General features: G+C 30.5%; 1 protein-coding gene across 1 annotated transcript in view; it reads left to right on the forward strand.

The window, feature by feature from the left end:
* LOC118190207 (uncharacterized) overlaps window positions 1-18,271 on the forward strand; it is a 44,505-nt gene extending 26,234 nt beyond the window's left edge. Inside the window, exons 5-7 of the mRNA XM_035360882.2 lie at window positions 3,784-3,933; window positions 8,864-9,037; window positions 18,018-18,271. Of these exons, the coding sequence (XP_035216773.1) occupies window positions 3,784-3,933; window positions 8,864-9,037; window positions 18,018-18,094 (401 nt within the window). The 3' untranslated portion in view covers window positions 18,095-18,271. The remainder of the gene's footprint in view (window positions 1-3,783; window positions 3,934-8,863; window positions 9,038-18,017) is intronic.
* The last annotated feature ends 6,920 nt before the right edge of the window (window positions 18,272-25,191 follow it).

Consider the following 25,191-nt stretch of genomic DNA (forward strand, 5'->3'; position numbering starts at 1 on the left):
TGAGGAGCACATGTGTCTGAAAATTTCATATTGCAGTTCTAAAGTAAGCATCGGACGTCACTGCATGTCATCTGACATATATTAGCCAATGAGCACAAAACAAGATCAAGGTTGTTTTTTATTCATCTTATCATTGAGTGGTGTGAGTGCATGTGCTTTCAAGAAAGAAACAGTTCAAGTAATTATGACCTTTTGCAGACTTGATAATGTCTGCAAAAAGGGTAAAATACTCATATACTTTCCAAGAATCATATATAGATGACTTTCCTTCTATTATTTCTTTAAGTAAATGTCATACATTTGCTTTTTTTTTTTTTTTTTTTTTTTATTTTTTTTTTTTTTTATTTATTTATTTAGCATATAAGGGCCAATGTTCTCAAACATTGTGCGTACACAAAAACACAAGGACAACATGAGTTCTATTGAAAAGAATTAATAATTAAATTTTTCTGTGAAAGCAAAGGACCAAAAATTTATTAGTGCAGAATGCCTGTTCTCTGCCTTTTTACTGGAACACAACCTGCCACTGAAATGCATTGGATCATGCTGCAGCTTTACTTAGCAAAGTTTTCCCCAGTTGCAAAATTGCTAAGAAATATTCGAGTGCAAGGACCAAAACAGCTGTAGGTGTTAAAGAAATGAGTATGAAAAATAAATCTTTAGTTATTGATTGCATTAAAACAGTTCCATTTTGCCTCTCTATGAGTGGAAGCAATAATACTGTTTCAAAACTCTATCCAATTGTGGTTTCTTTTTTTTTAATCATTGTCTCCAGAATTTGAGTATAGTTTCCTTTTTGCTCCCACTTTAGAAGGACATTCAACAGGCTTTAATACAGGCACAGGTGATTTTTAAAACTTGAAAAGAAAATGCAATTCCTCTGGATACTTACTTAGCAATTGGTGCTGATAATGTACTAGACATGGTAGGCTAGAAGACTGGTGTTGCAGGCATCTTAAAAAAGGAAAATTCAAATTTGCAAATTATTTTAAGAGGTGCACCTGTCACCTCTTAAAGTTAGTAACTAAAAAAGAGGAAGCTTTTTTACCAATAAAGTGTGGATGAACACATTGTTGATACTTATTTATGTTGAAAGAAGTTCTGAAAGGAAAGGAAAATTGAAATAATTCCAACAGCTGCATAACACTAAAGTAAGAAAAATTTCTAAACTTGTTTGCATATGCTGGCTATCTTTCAGGAAATTTTTACCTAGAATCCTAGACTAATGGAAGCCACTTCTTCCATTCTTTAAGGAAGAAATAAATGCTTCTCGATTTAAGATAAAAGGCTTTATTGAAAGGTATAAAATACCTAAAGTAAATGGAGATGTAGTTATTACTTCTACTGCTAAAAGTAGGTTTCAGAAAAGTAATTTCTGCACTAGTGAGCAATTTAATTGAGTAGTTCTAAAAAAACTACTACAAAATATAAGAATAAAGCTGATACAAATTTCTCTCTCTCTCACAAAAAAAAAAAAAAAAAAATGCTCCACGAGGGGAAACATTTTCCGGTTACTTTGTGAAGAATGAATATTTATATTTTTGACTTCGGACCTTAACAACGCTTTTTGCCTTTTTGTACACTTCATTTTGCCATCATTTGATGTTCTTAACACAGTTCTACAAAGCAGAAAATTATTAATTCATGTTTTGCAATTGATGATTTATAATCTGCTTATATCAAAGTTTGTAAAACCAAACTTTTTTTCAAATTTTATATATGATGTGTTTTATGGTGAAATAGAAAATCTGAAGAAAGTTGAAGATTCGGTAATAGGGGCTGCAACTAACAAAGTAGTGGAAGAACTTTCAGAGGAAGACAAAAATAAGTTTGTCATTGCAATTATTTGTTTATAAGACAAAAATAACTACTTCTCTGCTGAGTATAGTCTAATTATACACTACATAAATCTCCAATCAATGATGAAGTGATTTCATATGCTAAAGTTGCAGATGTTTCTGCTTTAGCAAATGCACAATTTAAATTTAAATATGTTATTACAATTTAAATATGTTAATGAGATGAATGAAATTGTTATTACAATTTAAATATGTTAATGAGATAAATGAAATTGCGATTTCATTTTTAAAAGTTCCTTATATTAAGTTTCGAAGTGTGATGTACTGATTCTAAGAGATGAGGCTAAATGGTCATCTGTCAATCTACTCCTGAAATAATACTTTCTAAGGTTCATAGTTGAAGACTCTTGTTCACATATATAAGATGAAGTAAACATAGCATTGATTTTCTGGATGTGAGATACTAAATTTGGGAAACTTACTTTCGATAATGGTTTATAAAACTCTAACTTTGTCACACTTAGATAAAACTGCTTAAGACTGCTTCACAATTTATGTTGAAAGGCATGGTAAAATTATTTAATTCTGTTTGAACGTCACTGAAATCTTGAAATCTTCATTCGAACTCAAAATGCAGTTTTTTTCAAGCCGTCTTTATAATTCTTAAGCTTCTCTTCGTTTATTGAGGGTAATGAATTTAACCTCGGGAAATGAGACAAGTCGTTCTTAGATAGCTGTGCAGCAAACAAATTAAGGTTTCTTATTAAGTTAAAATAGTTAAGTTAAGATTAAATTTTTTCTAAGAGGTCTAATTCACCTATATTAGATTCCCATATGTCTGCTTCCCGAGAAAGAGATAACACTTGTTGGCGCCAATTTACAGCTATAACTAACAAATAACTTTCACTTTTAACACTTTACCAATTGAAAGCTGTCTGTGCTTGCTGTTACTGTCAATTTATGTTTTTAGAACAAAAATAGAGAAAGTAAAAAGATCATCTTCTCTCGGAGCGGTAAATTTAAATTCTATCCACGGGCCGGATAGAACCTTCTGGCGGGCCATAGTTTGCCCATCCCTGGTCTAAATCATCTCTAACATTTAGGTAGCAGTTCCCTAATTTGTAACAAAATTTAATGTTTTAAAGTGTTCCATCCTGAAGTAAATTTTATTTTGTAGTGTCTTCTCAGTAAATGAAGTTTGACTTCATTTTGATATGCAAGTAACAAAATAACTAGTTAAAACTGGCTTTAGCAAGAGTTGAGATGCATATATATGCCCTTCTAAGCATGCATTTATTCTATCACTTTTTTATTTTATCTTTTGGCCTTTTAATTTGTTTAGTTACTTTGTGGGTGCATCTTGTTCAAATTACTTTCAAATTTTCTTCTAAAGTAATGCGGACCTTTGTTTTTTAGATTTATTACTAGTACATTTACGTTTTCATTTTGAATTCATTTTAGAGGCAAATAAGCTATGATTAATAGTAGTAATGAACAAGTAACTAAACTAAAATGTTATCTGATTGCAAGAAATACTGATTGAAAAAAGAAGTAATTCTTTATGGAGCCCTTATTTCTAATTCATAGTTTTGAGTTTATGTCTTTTGTGCACTTATATGTAATTGGGATTTTATGTAAGTGAAGGACTACTATGTAGAAATAATTTCAGTGTAATCAAGTGATAATGAATACTATTTGAGAATTTTCTGCCAACATACATTAAGTCAATTTCATATTTTTTACAATATGGGAAGCATTTATTTATTCCTGCTGTGTGTTATATTCATTGCATTTCTAAATTTTTCTCATCAATGCAAGTGACTGTATAGTGCAAACATATAGATGCTTTTGTTTCAAAACTTATTTCTAAATATGTAATATTCATAAAAATATGTGTTTTTGTTATTAGTTGTATAAATGTGGCTTATAATTTATATTTTTAATATTGTCTTTTTACTTATGCTTAGTTTTACCATTTTCACAGGAGTTCCTATTGTTAATGGTTCAACAGCAAGGCTTCCACATCTTATAGGTCTGTCTCGTGCTCTTGATTTGATACTTACAGGACGGGCTATAAATGCTAAGGAAGCATATGAAATGGGACTTGCCACAAAAGTTACAGCCTGTGGAACAGGTAATTTTTTATTTAGTAATCTTTCCACAGTTTTCTTTCTTTTGGCTTATTCTTGCTTTGTTTTTATATCTGCATCTCTATATGTATATGTAATATGTGAAATATGAAACTGAATGTAATGAGCATATTCTTCCAGAACAAATCCAGGTTAGGGAGGAAGTAAAATAAAAGGTTTTCTGATATGTATAGAAATATAATATTTTATTATTAGTATAAATTTAATGATAAGTATAAATGCAAAGGTTTTTGATGTTTGTAATAATAATTACCACTTTTGTTTGGTTTTTCATAAGTGTGTGAATAGTGAATGTTTTAGAAGGCAGTAAATGTTTTTCTTGTTTATGGATAGTGTATATTCATCACTTATGTTTACATTCTACTGGGAAAAAAGGGAAGTAAAAAAAAAATAAATAAATAAATAACACTTCGAAAGATGACAAATTATGAAATAACTACTGTTAAGTAGCTAGTGAACTGATAACAATTTTACGGTCTTAAACAATTAAATGGGGCAAATGAATTCATGTGTCTGGAATCATGAGTGTGTATTGTTTTTTATTATTATTACTATTATTTTCAATGGTAAATTATGAACAGTTACAGGAAAAAAATAAGAACAAAGAACATAGAATACAGCAGCACAATGAAAAAAAAAACCCAGCTGTAACAAAGTCCATTAATCTAACATATCTCTTGCCTCCCAGTAATGCTTGGTGAGAAAAGTCTTGCACAGAGTGGTAGATGTGCGGCATCCATCACCTCTCCAGAGCTGCACAGAATAATTCCAGAGTGCACAGAGTAATCGGAGAAGAAACAATTTTGAATCTATGAAGATGATATTGTAGGTAGTCATGTCCATTGGCAAGGCGGCATTCAGCGACTGCTGTACGCCTTGGGCCATTACACAAATCCAGGATAGCATTTTTCCAAGACTTATGAGAAACATCATAATAGAGATCTTTCTGAGCACATACTTTGAAAGATCTTTTAATAAGATCCCTAACAGTATGGAAAAGCAAAGGATGAGAAATATTCTGCATGATTAAAGTACCCTTTTTTGCCAAGAAGTCGGCTTTCGCATTACCTGGAATCCCAGAGAGAGCAGGAACCTACTGGAGGACTACAGTTTTCTCAAGTGAAGCCAGTAGATAATGCCAACGATCCAATATGTCCTGTGATATGGGATTTTTATCTGAAATGATAGCCAGCAGAGCAGCTTGGGAATCACTGAGTATAACAGCTCTTGTGAATTTTTCCAAGTGGCATGGTAGCTGGTACGGAGCTGTGCGAATCACGGCAATTTCACCATCAAACGTAGAGCCTTGGCCCACAGGGATGTAGAAAGAGAAAATTTTGGAAAAAACTCTAGCAGCTGCATTAGGGCCATCAGACAGGAAGGATCCATTAGTAAAGATCCGAAGTTACTCTGACTCAGGGTAAAAAATGTTTAATACTTTAAAAGCGAGGGCTCTCAAAATAGAGGGATCCATATTATGTTTGGCTGCGTTTTGACCCAGGTCAAGATTAATCCTGAAAGAAATTTATTGGATTTTGTAATGGAACAAGTAATTCTGGTTCATTCATTAAACCAAGTGAATTTTTGAACTGAAAAACTCTCTGTAGAAAGCCCATCTGGGTCTTTAGATTTCTAGTTAGATCTTGATTGACTTTATTCCAGAGTGAAAGACATCCAGGAACTCTAATGATCTTTTCCCAGAGAATTAAGGTCTTCTCTTGAATTATAGTTCTTAAGAGTTTATCACCAGTTAACATAAACATGGCATCAATTGGGGTGGTCTTCACAGCTCCAAAAACAATACATAAGCACTGATTTTGGATTTTTCTATAGTAAAGAGTATATTTTCCATGGCCACAACAAGTGGTTCACAGCAGTAAGTCAGAAAGGGAAGGATAAACGAATGATAAGTTTGGAGCAGGGTTTGTCTAATGCAATCCCACCTTGCCCCAGCAAGGCGTTTAAGGACACTGAGTCTCTTCGTAGCACAGTTGGACAAGTCCTTTACATGTGTTCTCCATGTTGATTTGCAGTCAAACGCCATGTATGTATTGTTATTGTGTAAATTCTAGATTAAAATAAAAGTTCCCTTTTTAAGTGTTGAGACGATATATTAATATAAAATAAGGATTATGTTATGTTTTCTTTATGAAAATATTTGTAACTGCATTCTGAATGTTCAATTATATAGTAATAACTACATTTAGAAATTCTGAGATGTTACCAGGTTTATACTGCATAATTTATAAGCAGTATATGATCCTAAGATGTTGCTATGTTTTAAAACTCAGATAAGAAAGTGTAGACACCGTAAGATATGTGTGGATCCAGACTTTTTGAAACATCAGCAATACAGGATTTGAGATTTTTCTGAATATTAGATCATCAGTTTAAATATATTGAAATAACATCCGGAAATTATAAATAAAAAATATGAAATGATGGTTTGCAAAATAATAAACCTTTTGTGATCCCCCTTTTTTTTTAAAAAAAAGCTCAATATTTATTTGTTTGTGTTTTGTGCTAATACTTCTCTTTAATTCTGTAGAGGACTTAATTCCTTGTGCAGTTATTAAGTCCTATTCTTCAAATCCCATAATTGTCATGTTCAAAATTCCCACTAAATCATCAGTTGAAATTTTTTCATTCTTAATAAACTCCATGCAGCTTTCTTCACTAGAGTCATGTTTTCTGGTCTAGAACCATTCTGCAGATTTTGCCATTCATTAGTTGAGTGATGTTTATGGCATTGTCATTGTAATATTATATCATCTTCATTTATTACCACTTCTTCACAAATTCTATAAATTGGAAAATTTTGCTCTTTGTTTGTGATATTAGAAATTCTCAAATTTGCAGATACCATCATAAATATTAGCTAGTGTTTGCTATACAGTATTGGCTATGCATCATGAAATTGGTGACTAAATACATGTTGGTCTGCCAAATTATATCTTGCTTCTATCGCATGCTGACAAGTTAAGCCTGAACTACCTTAGTTTATTTATGTTACATATGCTTATTTCCCACACATGCATAAAGCTTATCTGACTCCCAAATGAATAAATTCCTATACATATTTAAGGCTTATTCAGGGCCAGCATTAGACATTTTGCAGCTCAGAACAGTCTTTGCACCAGTCCTAGTCATGCATATCCTAAATTCTAAAAATTGTTTATACCATTGGTTTATCTAAATTTTGAAGATTTTACTGTCTCGTAATTTTGTTTCTCAGTGCTTCTAAATTCTAAAAATTTTGCCTTCCCTGAATTCTGCCACCTGGTGCAGCCACACCAGCTCTGACGCCAGTCCTGGAGCTTATCAACAGATCAGTTATTCTCAATTCAAACAGCACTAGATGTAATCTTTTAGCTTCTGAGTATCATTTACAAAATCTATTTTTTGCACATGGAAAGAAATTTTTGTAAAATATCTGCTTGTCAACACACACAGCACTTTGTAATGCAATTAGCTGAACTTTGTAAACTTTACCAAGTGCAGTGTCAAAATACAAAGTTGCCGTGCTCTTTTTATTCATTTATTAATATTAAAAAAAATACATTTAAGACATCACTGCATGAGTAATTTCTCAAGCTGCCATGTGTTGATAATGTTCTGAAATGACCGGGAAATGTCCTTAAAGCCTGGAATATGCTTAAAAATCGTAACAAATGCTGTAAAATAGTAAAATTCTAAAAAAATGCAAAGAAAATGTTTATGTCGTCAAAATCTGGGCTTTGATTGTGAGCATAAGTTTGTTAGATAATCCAGACAAAAGTAATTAGCTTTTTTATTTATTTTTTTATTATTTGTGTATCTATGTGACCACAAGGGGTGGGCCATCTAGTGTATCCATTTTGGTGCCAAATTAAATTTCTAAGGCAAAAAGGTTTATGTCTATCTGTGTCATATATGTTCAAAAAAGATTATAAAGTTTGAAAAGATGCAGAGAGCAGTTGAATGTTTAGGATACCTATACATCTGAAAACCTGAAAGAAGACTCATGTATAAAGAAAGACACACTTAGACAAAATTAACACAGAAACTTGAACATGAAAATGTTTTTTTCAGAGTTTTCTTTTGGCTTCTGATTCCTGAAGTAATTAAAGTCAATTTAAGTATATTTTCTATTTTTCATATGTTGAAAAGTCATTTGTAGTACTTAATAGTATAAAACAATGACAAATGTGTCACCAAAACACCATCATCATTCAGAATAAAAGAAATCTAAATTCAAAACTTTTTTTTTGTTTCTGATTTCAAGTACTTTTTGAAGAAAGATTTCAAATGCATCAACAACAAATGCTGTTGTAGCTGTAGGTTTTGCTTCTGTTGTAGGCTGTGAAACATCACATATTTCTGAAAACCTTTCTGCCGAGAACAAGAACAAAGAAACCACAGAGGCTGAAAAGTGATTTTCCATTTCAGAAGAAAATGTGTTAGATTTAACATTCCTGCTCACTTAACTGAACTCTGTATGGTTTTGTTTTTTTATCTGAAGTCTTTAAGAACTTCACTTAACAGAACTTGTTTTAAATCAGTGCCTGTGTTGGAGAATAAGCATTCTGATTGAACCAACTGGTAGAAAGTAACTTGTAATGATAATCTACTCTGTAAAAAATCAGATTTATGTGCAAAAAGGTCTCTGTACTTTAAAAGGGAAGTTAATTTAAATGCAGATTTTGTTCATTAAAGTTAAGTTGTAGGCACAACTTAGGAATCTTTTAGCATTACTATGTAAATTGCAATTTATGATAGTTGTTCCTATTTTATTTTTATTTATAGTGCTTATTTATTGAAACTGCATTCCAATGTATTTGTTGCCTTTACATTGCCCATTGTGGTAATATTTGTATGCAGTTATATATATATATATATATGTATTCTCATAATTATTATTATTTTCACTCTTAGGAATTGGTAATGCAATTAATTTGGCAAATAGTCTTTGTAAATTTCCTCAAGAATGTTTACGTGCAGATAGATATTCAGCATATCATGCAGCATACAATTCACCTTCATTAGAAGAAGCCTTAAAATTTGAATTTAAAAACTCTGCTCCAGTGTTGGCCAAAGAATCAGTAAAAGGTATGAGCATAAGTGTGAACAATTTGACTTCTTCCATTCCAAGGATAAAGTTTATCTAGACTTTGCTTTATAAATAAGAATTACTTAGTTATACTATATAAGGATAAGTAATTTAATTCCAAGTATTTATATATTTTTATTTATTTTTTCACTAAGTATAGGCATTTATACCCATGGAATATTATTGCCTGTTTTTGTATGCTTTCACTACATGTTATTTTGCTGCCAGTTAATGCTATGTTATTTCTTTCACCATGAATTCTGAATTCATTTCTTATTAAAAAATTTGATGATTCATGGTTACTAAATTTTGGCAAAGTGCATATTTGGCTATAATTATAAAGACAATAACTTTGGCAAAGTGCATGTTTGGCTGTAATTATAAAGATAATAACTGTTTGTAAATAGCAATGATCCTTCATATACAGTATTCACAATATTAATATATTTCTATTTGGTTACTTTTCTAGAAGTGCCACTGATATTTGCCAATGAGAGCTACTGAGTTACACACAAAACTGAATTTTTTACAGCATTTAAAAATGAATCATAGGGCATATTTAATTTCTCATTTTCTGAGTGGCTTGTAGTATTTTGAATTTTTTAGCATTCTTTCAACTTTAACATTTGTGAATTTAGTGCATGAAAGGATCTTACTTTCTAAACAGTACTCATAAAACATGTAAAAAGAATGTAGGTTGTAAGTTTTTTTTTTTTTTTTTTTTTTTTTTTTTTTTTTTTTAATTTAAAAGAAAAAATAAAGTAATTTTTTTTTTCCTAAATCATAGCAAAACTTGATGAAAATAATTTTGGTTTTAATACTTAAACCCAAGCTTAAAATTTAAGCAGCAAAATTGTACGGATTTAAGAGAACCAAATTATTTATAACATTTATGTAAATAACTTATATTTATCTGAGACTTGTATAGATGTTAATGAGGCATTAACATTTATCTGAGACTTATATAAATGTTAATGAGGCATTAACATTTTCAAGTTCTGATTGACATTCACGGGTCTCTAAAAATGTAGTTGAAACTGTTTAGAGTATGCGAGGGAGGTAAGTGTGATAAAAAGCAAAAAATTATTTTATTTCTCACCACATTTTCTATTCAGGCATTATATGTGTTTTTTTTTTAGTGAATTAGCAATTTTTACCTATCATTAGAAACATAACTTTTGTCAAAGATTGAAAAATATGCATCAACAGCATTAATGATAATTTTATTTGATGAGGATTTCTTCCCATCTAGCCAGAGTTTAAGGTCTGGGAGGCATTAAAAATCATTTGAGTGAAGTATAAAGAACATAGGAATAAACTCAGTTTAAACTCGTACGGTTTTGCCATATAACCATTGTTCTGTAGAAGGGTGTATTCTTTTGGTAAAAGAGCACATTTTTAACTCTAGTCTTGGATATTTTGTTTCATTTCTTTCAAATGATCCAGTAATGTTGTATAATAGGTTCCTGTCATTATTTTTCATTTCTGTAAGTAATCGACCATGATGATTCCTTGAAATTCGTCATCACTTTCTGAGGAAACAGCTTTCACTTTCTTTAGTGTACTTCTTTCTTAGTATGGATGCTTATATTTAAATGGTTAAGCATGGATCCATAGTTCATCCACAGCCAAAAATATGTCCCCAAACTCTTGAAGATTGCAGTTAATTATCACTGTTGTTTTCCTTTCAGATCATTTTTAATTCAGAGCCAATAATCTCGGTATCCATTGTGCAAATAGTATTTTTATCTCTAACTTTTTATGCACAATGTTATGTACTCATAAAAGATTCCCCAGTCTCAGCAACCTCAAGCACTTTCCTTTGATAATCTTCTATAATAATAGTGTGGGCTTTTTCAACAATAATTGCTGTGATGATTGCAAATAGGTGTCTAAAGAGTTTCATCTTCTCAGCATATCTATCCATGTTTAAATTCATTTATCTATGAATAAGCAGTCTTTGGTGCTTTTTTGATGTAAGTGGCTGTACTCTTCTAAAATGTTTATTATTGCCCAGAATTCTTCCTCACTCTTCTAATTATGTTTCATCTGCTAGGATGCTTACTTAAAATATCTAGAATTTGTGTCACAGTTGTTTGAAAAAAGAGTGACACCTATCAGATGTGTCATCATCAAATGAATTGCAATAATGTTTTGTTGAAATTTACTAGACTTATTGAGAATGTTGTAAAAAACATGGAAATATAGACAGCTTCCACTGTATTAAAGTTCATTTTTCTCAACTTTATTTTATTTCTGCTCTGCAAATTATTTCTTCTTAGCCTTATTTGTTCCTTCTTAGCAAATTAAAGGAATTCAAAGAGGAAATTCCCTTTTATGAAGTAAAATAAAATAATACTCATTGTTTGTTTTATGCGGAGATTGCCCACAAACAGGCAACTGTCACCACAGACCATCATTGTAAATATATGGAAATTTAATCAATGAAAGAGCAGCCAAATTTAATGTAGATTTGTGCCTATTAGACACTGTAAGACAGTAAGTCTGTCAGTCTAAGTAGCTGAACATGTCAAGACAGAACCAGAACTTGACTTTCGATTTTGTGAAAGGCTAGAGCTCTTAAACTTTATAACCTTACAGATAAAAATGAGAATGTTGTGTTAATAGATTATCTTCTGTTCCCTATACTCTAGTCTGAAATCTGATGGTTGTGGATCTCTGATAATTTAGTCCATATGTACCATCCTTAATACTACCTCATTTAAGCCTTCCTAGAATATTTATCTGTAAAAAAATAATTGTAGTATTTTCTTTGCTTTATGACTTTTAGCTTTGAAAAATATTAGAGGAACCCTTTGCTTTAGTAAAACTGAGAAATCTTCTATTAATTTCAAATTTCATTGTTTAAAAAATTAATTTATTGTGAATAAAATTAGAAATTAGGTTGTCACATTCAAATGATGTGTGGCTGATAATTTTTCAGTAGAACATTTTATAAGGAAAAAATGTAAGGCTTAAAAATGTGAGACTGTAAGAAATTATAATGTGTTAAATATTAGCATAGTTTGCAATATATCCATTTTTATTGCATGCCTTTTGGCTGTTAACATCCAAATTTATTTATTGAAAGGCTGTTCTGAGTTGGAACATTTACTTTTATTGGTGTGTGTCAGAAACATCGTGGACGAAAATTTCTCAGAGAAATTAAAAGGCACTACAAAACAACACAAGAGAAAACATCGTTGTCAAAAATAAAATGGTTCAAAACATCATTGCAGAAAATATTGTGCTAAAAAATAAAGCATTTACAAATCTTCGCATGATGATAACATTAGTGAAATGTGTTTTATAGGTTCTAGGAAATAGTAAATGTAAATAATCACATAATGGTTTGTGAGCACAAAAAGGAATGAGGAGTATTTTTACGTTGGTATTTCATATTTTTGGATTAATTCATATTTTTTGCTAAAAAAGCAAGAAGGAAACTGAAGCATTCAAAAACTGAAATTGAATAGATTGCAGAAACTGAAATTGAATAGCCGATGCTACATATGGCTGTCAGTAGAATTTTAAGTTTATGCATTTAGCTATTAAATTATTATATATTATTACATATATGACTATTAAATCTCCTTATTTAGTTATTCCTTTTTATCAGTTTTTTTTTTGTGAAAAATATAGTCTAGAAAAGATTAGAAAAAGGTAGATGAGTAACTAAATTAAATTTGTTTGATGAATTATCAAACTCTAAAATTAGTTTCTTTCACTTTGTTAATCTGATATTCTTTTACTAAAAATTAAAATCTTTTTGTTTCAGTTATTCGTTTTCTTAACATTTTCATGTACAGTATGCAGTTAATTGCGTGGATGTTGATTCATTAGTTATTGTGAAACATGTCAGGGGGTAGCTACATAACATTTCACTCAAGAATTTGGATTTATTGAATTATGGCGAAACACACTGGCCTAAGAAGAAAAATGCATTTGTGAAATAATTTGTCAGGAATTGCATTGTATCTGATTTTAATTTATTAATGCATTACTACATCATAATAATTATTAACATTGGAAAATTTGGGTATTTGAAAATAACTGTAAGGAAGTTTTCAAAAATGGCAGTATTTCTTCTTTGACCACATTTTATTAGGTGTCAAGAAGGGGGCAAGAGGCCTTAATTCTGAGGGAATGAGTAGTACTGGCAATAATTTTACAATAATATTATGCAATTAGATGAAAGCAATCTAACATATTACATGAAATAGCATCATCTTTTGTATTCTTCCCCACATAACATTACACCAAATTCATAGTTATCAGTTTTGCAAATTAGTTGATCATTGTTTCTCAAGAAGCTCTCAGGTTATCAATAAAGACAAGGAATTCACAATTATTTTAGAAGAAATTCATATATTTAATGCACTAAATCTCATTGCTAAAGCCCAAAATGAAGTTTAAAGTTTATCATTAATGGCTGGAAAGGCTGAACCTTGAAACTGTAATCAGGTTTCTTTCAGTAAAGAAAATAGTGTCACGCTTCATTGAAATTACTTTTGAAGGTTTGAAAAAGTGAATGAAAAGAAAGAAAGTATGGAAAGAGAAAAAAAGGAAAAAGAAGTGCATAGGGCTTTATCAGATCAAGACAGATGCAATGACTCAAGGAAGTAGTCTAAAATAATGAGCATGAAAAGGAAATAGTAATGATGGCTGTGGGGGCTCTGGTATGTGTAGACAAGTCGTTAAACTGTATAGGTGATTTAATTGAGTTCGAATTCAATGGCATCATGATTCGTTCAATGTTTGGTCAATAAAAAAATATCAACATGCATCCAAAAAGAGGGATAAAAGGTAATTTTATTCAAGTTGAAACATAAAATATAAAAATCAGTATGCCTTCTTTAAAAATATCTGTTTCCAGAATATTTTGGGTGCTTTTAGTTTAGTGCGTAGAAGCAAAAAATAGCTTCATTTTATTGAAAAAGGATTGTTTCTAATGGCTTTAATTAAAAAAAATGTAATTATGGAGGCAAACATGGATATTAATTTTTATTATGATTGTCATTTAAAATAACAGATGATAAAAAGTGACTTTTATGATTTTTTTCGAAATCATATACTTATAAAACATTCAAAGTAATGCATTATAAATAGTGACATTTCTTTTATTCTCAACAGTTGTTTATTGAAATAAAAAATTTAATCTGAACCTTTCATTCATTGAAAATAAAAGTCAGTGTTAAATATATTCAGTTTTTATCCTTGTAAACTATCTCTCCTAAGGGCAGTCTAATGAAGTTTTTATTTTATTAATATTTAGTTTTAATAAAAATATGCAGGAACAAATAGTCACCTTATTAATTAAATATTTCTGAGGGCAAAGAGTCATCACAACATTAAATCTCTTCAGAAATAGTAATGCAATTTTGCTATTGATTTCTGGTACATTATGCATAAATTAAAATATTCTGAAAACTCAGAAATTCTAAGCAAAAACATGATCTTAGAAACTAAAAGGCATTAGCCAGTAATTTCTAATAGGAGCCAATTTTGCATAGAGTGTTCTCATCGAAGCCCCATTTTCTAAGCAATAATCCTTTGACAATTTAGCAATAGCCATGATCAAATATATGCCTATCAACATATAGCACAATCTTTTGCAGTAAGCCGATTATTGGTTACTTCTGAAGGACATCCTTGAAAAGTAAGCTCTATATTTATAAAACTTTGGTATTAAATTTCATCTTTCTAAGACGACCAGTTTTATAGCTCATTTAGTAAATGATCGCCTTAGAATGGGTTCACCTGGCATTCCAATTTAGGCAGTTTTTATTAACCTTAATAAACATGTAATTTGTCAATGTTTTATTTGAATTATTTCTTCTCAATAAATAATGAATCATCTTGTAGCAATGTCTTCTGGAAACAACCAATAATCTGTTTATTGTGAAACATTGTTCATTGCTGCTGGTAAACTGCTGAGGAATTCTTGCTTAGGAAATGCGGCTTCTCTGGAAACATTCTAAGGAAAGCTGACTCGTATTACAAATCAGAACAGGAGTACTGGCTGATGTCTATTATTTTGTAAGGTCATGTTTCTGCCTGAAATTTCTGAGTTTTCAGAATATCTTAATTTATGCAGAATGGTATTGGAAATCGATAAAGAAACTGCTTTAATATTTTTTTTTGATTTAATTGTATGGTAAGATTTTAATTAAAATTATTTAAATTAAGTTTCTGTGACTATTTTCCCCTGTAAATTTTAATTACTAAAATAAATTTTTAATTACTGAAGAATGCCCTTAGGAGATAGTTTTCAATGATAAAATTTGCATATTTTACATTAACTTTTACTTTGAATAACTGAAAAATTTCAGATACACATTTTCATATTCTAATAGCCAGTTGGTGTAAATAAAATAAATGTCATTATTTATAATGCATTATTTTAAATGTTTTATAAGCATATGACTTAGTTAAAAAAAGTTACAATTAAAAATTTATATATGTGTTTGTTTCTTGCATGTTTATTTTTTAATTAAAATAATAAGAAACAATCCTTTTTTAGCAAAATGAATCTATTTTACATTTCTATATTCTAAACTAAAAGCATCTAAGATATTTTTGAAAAAAAGAAGACGTTGATTTTCATATTTTATGTTTTAAGTTGAACAAAATTACATTTTCATTTTTATTAAATTTATGAGTCTTATGCTATATGAGAAACATAAATGAATTTTGTTTCTAAAATAGCATATATTTCAATAATTCTCTTTATGTGTAATGAAAATTTTAGGTGTCGGTTTTTGTGCATCAAACAAATGATGCATAGTTGTTAACATTTATAACTACATTTAGAAACATAGGTTTAATGGATCTTTTTTTTTATAACTAATTTGCTCATGAAAAGTTTAGAATATCTTCTAATGGAATATCTTCTGAAAAGTTTAGAATCTCTTTCTTAATTGTTTATGCCATTTCATGAAATGTAACTTTTAGTTTTTCAAAAGAATATGCTGTGTTTTGCCGATTCTTGATAAAAATTATAAGATAAGATGATGCAAAAAAAATTTTTATAGCAAGCATATTTTGATGTATTCAGGGGTATGACTAATAAAGGAAAGGAAATCACTTATATCTTTAACAGCTTTTACTGCTCTATCACTTTACTGACAAGGGTAGATCAAGCATAACTTCTGGAGTTCTGTGACACATTTCCACTAAAGGCTATATTTTGCTAATAGGGAAAAGCTGAAAGTTCTGGTTACTGAAAAAGATGTTCCACGTGTGTAGTAATCATGCAAATAAAAATAGTATTTCACCTTTTGACTAAATAGTATTTCTATGTTCTAAAGCTGACTTGCATTTTATAACAAGAGTCCAGAAATACTTTGAGAGTTTATTAAGTATTTTTGATAGCTCTTCCTTATTTACATTTTCGTAAAGCCCTCTGCCTCTATTGCATATGTGTATTATACATACAGATTTATTTAATTAATAATTTCATTCATTAATTAGTTTTAAAAGATTGATTTAATTCATTTTTTTATTTATTTTTTTTTATTTTTATTTTTATTTGGCCAAAAATTAGCAATGTGAATAACAAGTAACATAGCATTTTAATGTCTCTCTAGGAATCCTAGTAAATTTACTAAGATATATCTCTTTCAAGGCAGACAATTTTTTATACATTTTTTGTAATTAATTAAACTTAAAAAAGTTAATCAATTATAGCCTGATGTATACAGAATAAAGAAGATTATTAAGAGATAATTATGAGTGTTGTAGAAAGGAGGTTCTGTGCACAAAGGAGAGCTAATTATGAATGTTGGCACTATGGGTCTTATAAAATCCTTAGCTTTTCCAATATTTAAGAATATGTCCAGATTAATAAACACTCTTTGCTTCAAGCTAATAAAAGTATGTTTCAAATTATCTATGTTAATAGTGTTGCAGATTTACCGATGCTGAGAACAAATACTTATTTTGGATATATTTTAAATTTGAATTTTAAATTAGTACAGAAAATTACAAAATTTAATAAAAAAAAATATAAATAATTTTGTAAGGGGCTAATCATATAAAATATTTTGATCATGATTCAATTCCTGGCAACTGAATCATATAGTAGCATAGATTTTTGTTATCTTAATTTTTTTACGTGAGTCTGACTCATATTTCTTCAAATTCTCAGTAAAGGTTATCTCTCCAAGGCAAATATAATCCATTTCAGCATTATTATTTTTTTTAAAAAAAATTGCTTGCCAATCTGCTGTCATCTATTCTTCCGATCTGTAATAAAAATATAACAAAAAGGGAGTCATATTGTCAAGTAAATGTGGTATTTTTGATTGAAGAGAAGTTCAAACATTTTTTATATATTTTGATAATCAAAGCAAATAAATGTTCCCTTATTATGAATAAATTATACATTTTTAGTCCAACGGGGCTTTGTTGCTGAAGGACCGTTGTTTTCGTTTTGCAATTTTGCCTTGAAAACTTTAAATGGCTGTATCACTTTTCAAATCGTTGCCACCAAATACTATCGCCCTGTATTATATTTGAAGAAATCAAATAATGAAGAATCTGAATAAATGTATGTACATTTCTCGCATTGTGATAAAACAATGGTACATAGAGCCATCCGATTTTGAATGATGTAATCCTGCTGGGAATATGGGCATCTGAAATACCAAATTTGAAATTTGGAATTTGTTTTATTATCGATTTCATATTTTGCAATGATTTCAAAGCAAGCGATGGCAACGTTGTACAGAAAAAAACATTTTTATCTCCAGTGCATGAGACTGCATATTGAAAATTCTAAAGATATGCTCAATTTAAAAATTATTTTGCTATATTGCTGTTGAACTGAATTTTATGGTTTAAGTGTGAAGAACTTGATATTTAATAAATAAAGGTAACAGAAAAAATGTTTAAAAAAATGCCCCTTTGGACGTAATTTAAATTCTGAAACCTTTCAGTTTTTTTTTTTTTTTTTTTTTTTTTTTTTTTTTTTTTTAGGAGCAGAAACGTTTATGCAAGGTGTAGGAAGGCATGGCAAATTTCACTTAGATGCTGCAAAAGATGAAGATGAATGATGCAGATATAGATTTTTAGTAACTTTTGTGATAGAACAAATAATTGTAAATATTTGTAATCATTGTGTCATTTTATTGCAGTTATAAAATTTTTTTGTTAAAAATAAAAGATATTTTTGAAATTATAGGCGTAAAATTGTGTACCTTAATAAATAAAAAGAATTTGTGTACTATAAATTTCTTTCCTTTTGAATTATTGATTGTGTGAAGTGTATAGATGTTTCCTGCTTTCTGTTAAGTACAAATAATTTGTTTTTCATAAAAGCTAGTTTTGAAACATTTTATCTAGATTAGTGTCCAAAGTTATCTTTGCTTATTTAAAATAATCATATTTCATGACTGGAATTTGGATTCTGATTAATTCCATCTGCAGCATTTCAGGAGCATTAGTAAAATAGGTTCCAATTGTTATATGTGGGAAAAAATTAGTTTAAGAGTTTTTGAATATAATTAATTTGAACCTTACTGTTGAATAACTGACAACAACTGGTTCTGGATATACATATTAAAATAAAACTCCTGAGATCTGAAAAGCTACAAGCTGGTGATTGCATTTTTACTAATTTACATAAAATCCTAAAGCAATTAATATTAATGCAAACTCTTTATGTAAATATCTTTGAGACTGAAATGTGATAATATCCTCTCTGGTGCTTTGGTAAAATAAAAAATATCAACTTTCAGTAAGAAATAAAAAATGCAATTCATTTTCTAATTCTACAAATACTGTCTCCCTTTAAAATAATACGTCCTCTGACTTTCCTGAAAATATGTAAATCTCAATACAATAATTCCTAAGCTTTGAAGGTAAACAAACACAAACCTTTTCATTGAAGTACTAATTAAAAAAACTTCTCAAGACAACAGTGAAAAATACACATATTAAAATTCAATCAAATAGAATAATAAAATTGTAAAATTCAAATACACATAAATAATTAATTCCAATACTAGACTGCAATAAGTTACCCAGGTTCATTTTAGAAGATCTATGTTTTCCCTAAGGATCACATGGAAGATATAATAGACCACTAAAAAATAAACAGAAGCAAACATTTACAATTAAAATACATTTATTAATTCTCGATTAATAGACACATTCTGTTAATTTGGGTAACTGGATCCAAGTTGCTACATGAGCATTATTTTAAAAGCACACACAAATTAAAAAACCACATCTAAAACTAAATTTGAAGGACATACAAATTTCCCTCACCAGTAATACAGAAAAAATTGCATCCTCTGACATTTAGTAATTAATTAAATTGAATTCCTGAATATAATATTTATTCTATACTCATTAAATCAGTGATACTTTCTTTTATGAAACATTAATGTTTTCCTCATCTATTAATTTAATTTAAGGTATAACTTATAACAAGTAAATATTTTAAAATTTATTTTCTCGATTATTTATTAAGTAATAAATATCATTTCATATTTCATTCAACATTAAAAATGACAGATCACTCCACAGAAATTAACCTTCAAAAATCCTCATAATTAAATAATATGGAAAAAGCAAAGGAAAATAAATCACTCACAGGTTCAGAACACAAGAAAGTTCATAAATGAAATTGAAGGTCCTTGTCGGAAATTTTCCTCGCTGATAAGCAAGTTGTTTTTCATATCTACTTAAAATACATATCCATGACACTTAAAATGTTTGGGCTGATCACTTGGTCCTAAAAATTAACAAGGGAATACAATAATAGAAATGATCATACTCTTTATTATTTTGCTGCATCCTTGTTGGTGATGTCCAGAACTAATTCTCTCATCGAAAACTGCACAAGTCGCAGGCTCAACTAATTGTATACAAGAATATCAGGACAGTACGGAGACTGAAGTAATCATTCTTAAGATGTTTGCAAACTCGTTGGCTCAGTCGAACGTGGTTCGCAAAAGGAGTCCCAGCTATGGCAAATGAAATAAATATTTTCAAGTACATAATTCAATAGCTATCAGGTTCTAAAAAATAAATTCATATCCTAAATATTAAATAAAATTGACATATTTTAAAAATAATTATACAGATTGATAAAGGAAAATTTAATTACAATTGTATACAGGTACACTATACCTGTTACAAAAGCCTTTTGCACAATATTAAATCAAAAGCTTTTGCCTTGATTAATTTGTTGTTAAATGGAATCCATTATGAATTATGGTCCGGACAGCAATTTCCTATGACTCGTCGTTATCCCACACACTTTGACAACAAATTTGTACTTCAGATGGCGACTGCTCGATTGTGCTGTCGTTCTTGAGCAGTATGTCAGAGTCATTTTCTAACAAGATAACTCTCATTGCCATACCGCTGCTATTACTCAACATGCTTTATAGAGTGCCAACAGATTGCCTCGGCTTATAAGATCACCCGATCTTTCTCCTTTCGAGCATATCTGGGATATGATTGGGCAATAAATCCAGCATCATCCACAACCAGCACAAACCGTTGCTGATTTAACTGACAAATGAAACAGGCATGGAACTCTATACCAGAAAATGACATATTTAACCTGTACGACACAATGCATGTGAGTTTGCAAGCTTGCATTTAATATCGTGATGACTAAAGCGGTTATTAATATGCCACCATTTCACATTTCAAATGGCTCTTCTCTCGTACAGTTTAACCTGCGACCTTGAAACATTAATCAAATAAATATGTCACCTAAACAAATGCTTTGCCTATATTTCATACCCTTAACTGATTTTTTCTTAGCACTAGGATTCCATTTTCCATCAGTTTATTTAAATCAAATTTGTTCAAAAATCTAATTTTCTTACTTTTATTCTTAATTAAGTGCATTCCGTTTTTGGGTCATTATATTTTCCCCGCTTTAATTAAGGACACCTGCAGAACGGGTGGGCCTTAATTACAGCTTGAAACCTTCGTTTTGCAGATGCCATTTTTTCGCATTTGGAATAATTTTGTGTTTTTTACTTCCTTGTACGAAGTAAAAAGTAAAAGATATTGTAATCGCGAAAAATTTCGGGTATCATATTTCAACGGAAATATCCATTTTGATCGCTATCGAATGTAATTTAACGATGTTTTTGCATGACATCTGTACGTAAGGATATAAAAAAGGACTCAAAAAGTTATGAAACTGATTTAAAATGAATTCTGAACAGACTTTTTCGTGGCGTTTGTATGTACGTATGTATGTATCTCGCACAGCTCAAAAACGAGTAGTCTGACAGTTGAAATTTTGTATATAGCACTGCTATAACATGTAGATGTGTACCTCCCATTTTGGTTGCAATCGGACGCACCAAAATTATATAAAAGTGTATATATATAATGTTGTATGATCTTAAATTATGCCTTTAGGTTATCTGCATGCAATGATTTTGGAATTATTAACAATTTAAAAGTATTTTAAGTGCAGCAAAGCCTAATTTTTGTTTAGCATGGCAGCCATATGTATTTACCTTTGAAACTTAGCAAAATAGTGGATTTGTTCCCAATCTAGAGAAACTAAGCTTCCCAACAACAAAGTAATGCCTATTATTGCGAATTAAATTATGCTTAATTCATTCTAGAATTATCATTTAAGTTATTAACTTGTTTTTCCGTAGAAACTGCGATTTTAATTGTACATTTTAAAAAAAAATATTGCTTTTAATTGTATTTGGTGTTTTATGTTTTTCTATATCTTTCAATTTTTAATGAAAATATTTTGAATTTTTATGTATTTTTACCTTGCCGCGAAGCGAGAACTGTATTAATTAGTATCCTATGGCATTATGTAAGCGGCGCTGAATTGTCTATGAAAAACTTTTTTTTTTTATTATTTGTTTAATTTCTTTTAAACAACGTTTTAGATTTGTTATAGTATTTGAATAGAATATGTGGTAATTCTTCAGATGATATAACTTTTGTGCACTCTGAGTTAAAAAAGGAATTAGATGTAACCCTGTTTATGCGCTGTCGACGAAGTAGACTTAATTCAAAATACATTAATTGTTTATTCAATATGTTTAAATGAAATGCAGGAACAATGGTATAATTTAATATACCGTACGAGGAGATCATGTGGTGTACACATCAGATTTTTAAAATTTAATCTCCTTTTTGAAATTTTAAGAAGCGGGCTCTGAATAAATTCATGTTTTATGTTACAAATGGGATTGAAAGGTCTCAAGTTGTTTGAGAAGTCAAATGAATAGAAGGATTTGAAATAAAGGCAGAGTATATGGCGTGTTCCGTGCCTCTTCCCCCTCCAAATCCGGAGGAAAGTTTATTCTCCATGCTGCTAATATTTCCAATAGTATATCTAGCACTAAGAGAGACTTTTTGATCCAAATTAATTTTGAGGACCAGTGTTTGCATTAAAAGTCATTCTCATTAAAGATTTTTTTTTTTAATTAATACTTTTGGATTACACAATCTGAGCCTTAGTTTGGGCTTACATCTTTCTACAGCTCTTAAGAAAAAGAAGTTCTCGCCTTAAAATTCTCTCTTGTAGCCCTTTGTCAGCAATTCTGTCTAGAACAAACACTACCAGTTTGATCATTAGATTCACAGTTATGCAACATTTCACCGACTGAATTAAACAAAACTACAACTTTACTTTCAGATTCGTTTTTATTGTTACCAGATGCTTTTATGTATACAATGAACAATTGCTTGATATTGATCGAATTTTCGACCACATTCTCATTTAGTGGAGTTCGAAGAATTCCATATTTGATTTATGCACAAATTCGTAAGTTGAATTTTTATTCGAACTGCTCAAAGTTCGATACTGACTGTCATGTTTCAGGATTTCAAATGAGTTTTGTTTTTAAAAATCTTTGTTAATACTTTTTTATTACAAGACACTATGATAATCCATCTAAAATCCAATATACATTTCCTATGTTCTGTTGCCAAGGCAATGCAATCTGTTATATTAATTGGATAGACTCAACAAATATGTAATATACACAGCGATAAAGTATTTATTAAACTGGAAAATAATATAGAAGCGAATCGTGATTTATGGAGTACATGACATTTTGTATTTACCGAAAGGCTTCCAAAGCTATTGAACAGGATAATTTATGGTTACTAATAGAAGGATCAAATCAAATTTCACCTTCTATAATAGCAGAATCAAATCCTCATTCTTCAGAATCCCTGCTACAGTTCTTTGCACAAGGAAAAGAAAAATATTTCCAGAATGAATATTAAATGTTGAGAAGTCATCTCTAGATTAAAGTTTAACCATCTTCGTGTCCCAGAAATATAAAATATTGATGCAACATTAAGTTAGCATTAGAATATATATAATATTAGTTAGCAATATAAATATGAGGGATAATGTAAGAAGGGTTCAGCTAAATTTATTTCCTTAAAATTTTATACTAAGCTTGTACTTCCAATTACAAGATTCCTGAAAGTAAACAGAAAAATTCTGAACTCGCCTGAGCACCGGGCATGGCGGTGTGTAAAACGATTTTGTAAATGTAAAATTTAATTTATGATACTATTATGAAATGTCCAGGCGTGGTAAGATAGCTTCCCCACAAAGCACTTTTAGGGTTGTCATAAAATGGCAAGAAACGGCAGGGTGCCACATTTGGTGAGAAATCGCCCTTTCGGCGACAAAATTGGCGATATGCCATGGACGGATGGAGAACCTTCTGGAACGAATTCCTACCGGTTGAGCCCAGAATGTTCTCGAACATTAGCCGAAAACTATATAAACCCTGCTGGTACGCGGAGTGCGAGTCCGAGATAGCTAGTGTCTCGAGTTAGTCCGTGCGGAGTCGATCGAGTTGACAGCCGGGCAGCGAGTGCCGAGTGGGTCGTCGAGTACATCGATAGAATCTCTTAGTGTATCGCGGTTAGTGCATCGTCGAGAGAGTCTCTTGAGCTCCGGGAACGACTGAACCGAAGAGTCGGGAGCCGTGCTCTGTGTGCCGTCGAGTGCATCGTGAGTTGTAGCGTGGAGATTCTCGAGAGTACGTGGAGTTCCGAGAACGACCAAGTAGAGTCGGGAGCTGTACTTTGGTGCTTTGCAGTGAAGCTGTCTCCACCGTTATTGCCTGACAGTGTGAAGGCTGTGTCGCTGATTGTTCTAGTGTGTTTATACTAGTAGATCTTCGACGACTGTAAAAGTGTTTTGGAGCTGTCCTGATTAATATTGGTAAATAAAGTGTGTTTCGATATTCCATCAAGTGCTGTCGTCGTTATTCACTCCAAATCCACTCAAACTCCGTACGAACGTGAAGGAAGAAAATAACGTAACAACTGTCAGAAAAAAATGTAACAATACAATTGTGTCAAAAAAAATGGTGTCAGAAAAAAATGCAACAATACAATTCCTTGTGCAGCAAAATGCCCAGGTATAAAATATTCCTTTTGCTTACCTAAGTATTGAAGAAAGTGTGTCACTACAGCAAAATATTATAGAACCAAAATCTCGCCGTACCAAAATGTTACAAAAGTGATATGATAAACGTAGATGTTGTAAGTAGCTACTGCAAATTTATCAATCTGCCCGCGCAAAAAATTACCAGAAAGAAATTACAAATATTCATCACCTTGTTAAAAGTCCTTGTAAGTTCGAATAGAACGAAGTCCTGCATTGAAGCTATCTATTTTCATTCTGTTAAAAAGTTCATTTATGAAAACTTAAATAAAGAAAATTAGTTGACCAAATCATTCCGTTGAAAGAACGTCAGGCATTTTTCACACATGAACAGAGTTATTGATACATTAAGAGCAGGCTCCTTTGTAAGACATCAGCATGTGGCAAAGTCAAAAATGGCAAAACGTTGTCGTCTCCGAAACATATTGATTCTCATACTGGATAAATTTCCTTTACTGAGGAATGAAGGCCTTCGAATTGAGTTCTCAAAGTATTGTAACTACGTGTTAAATAATTTCTATCATGACAAATTGTAAGCTTGAAGAAAAACTCAGGACATCATCTAACACAATTTCGACGGTAAGAGCGAGACGAAGCCTCTTCCTTCCGTCCTGTCCTCAAGGAGAGGGGAATAACGGTTTAACGACAGTTAAAAAGCCCTCGCCACTTCGATGACAATTAAGTAATAGAAACTTAAATGTGAATGCTTGCGTTCACTAGGTATAATGC

This window comes from Stegodyphus dumicola, chromosome 5 (genome assembly GCF_044657685.1).
Source record: "Stegodyphus dumicola isolate Sdum_Otavi_A_Nest chromosome 5, ASM4465768v1".
In the NCBI taxonomy this organism is placed as follows: domain Eukaryota; kingdom Metazoa; phylum Arthropoda; class Arachnida; order Araneae; family Eresidae; genus Stegodyphus; species Stegodyphus dumicola.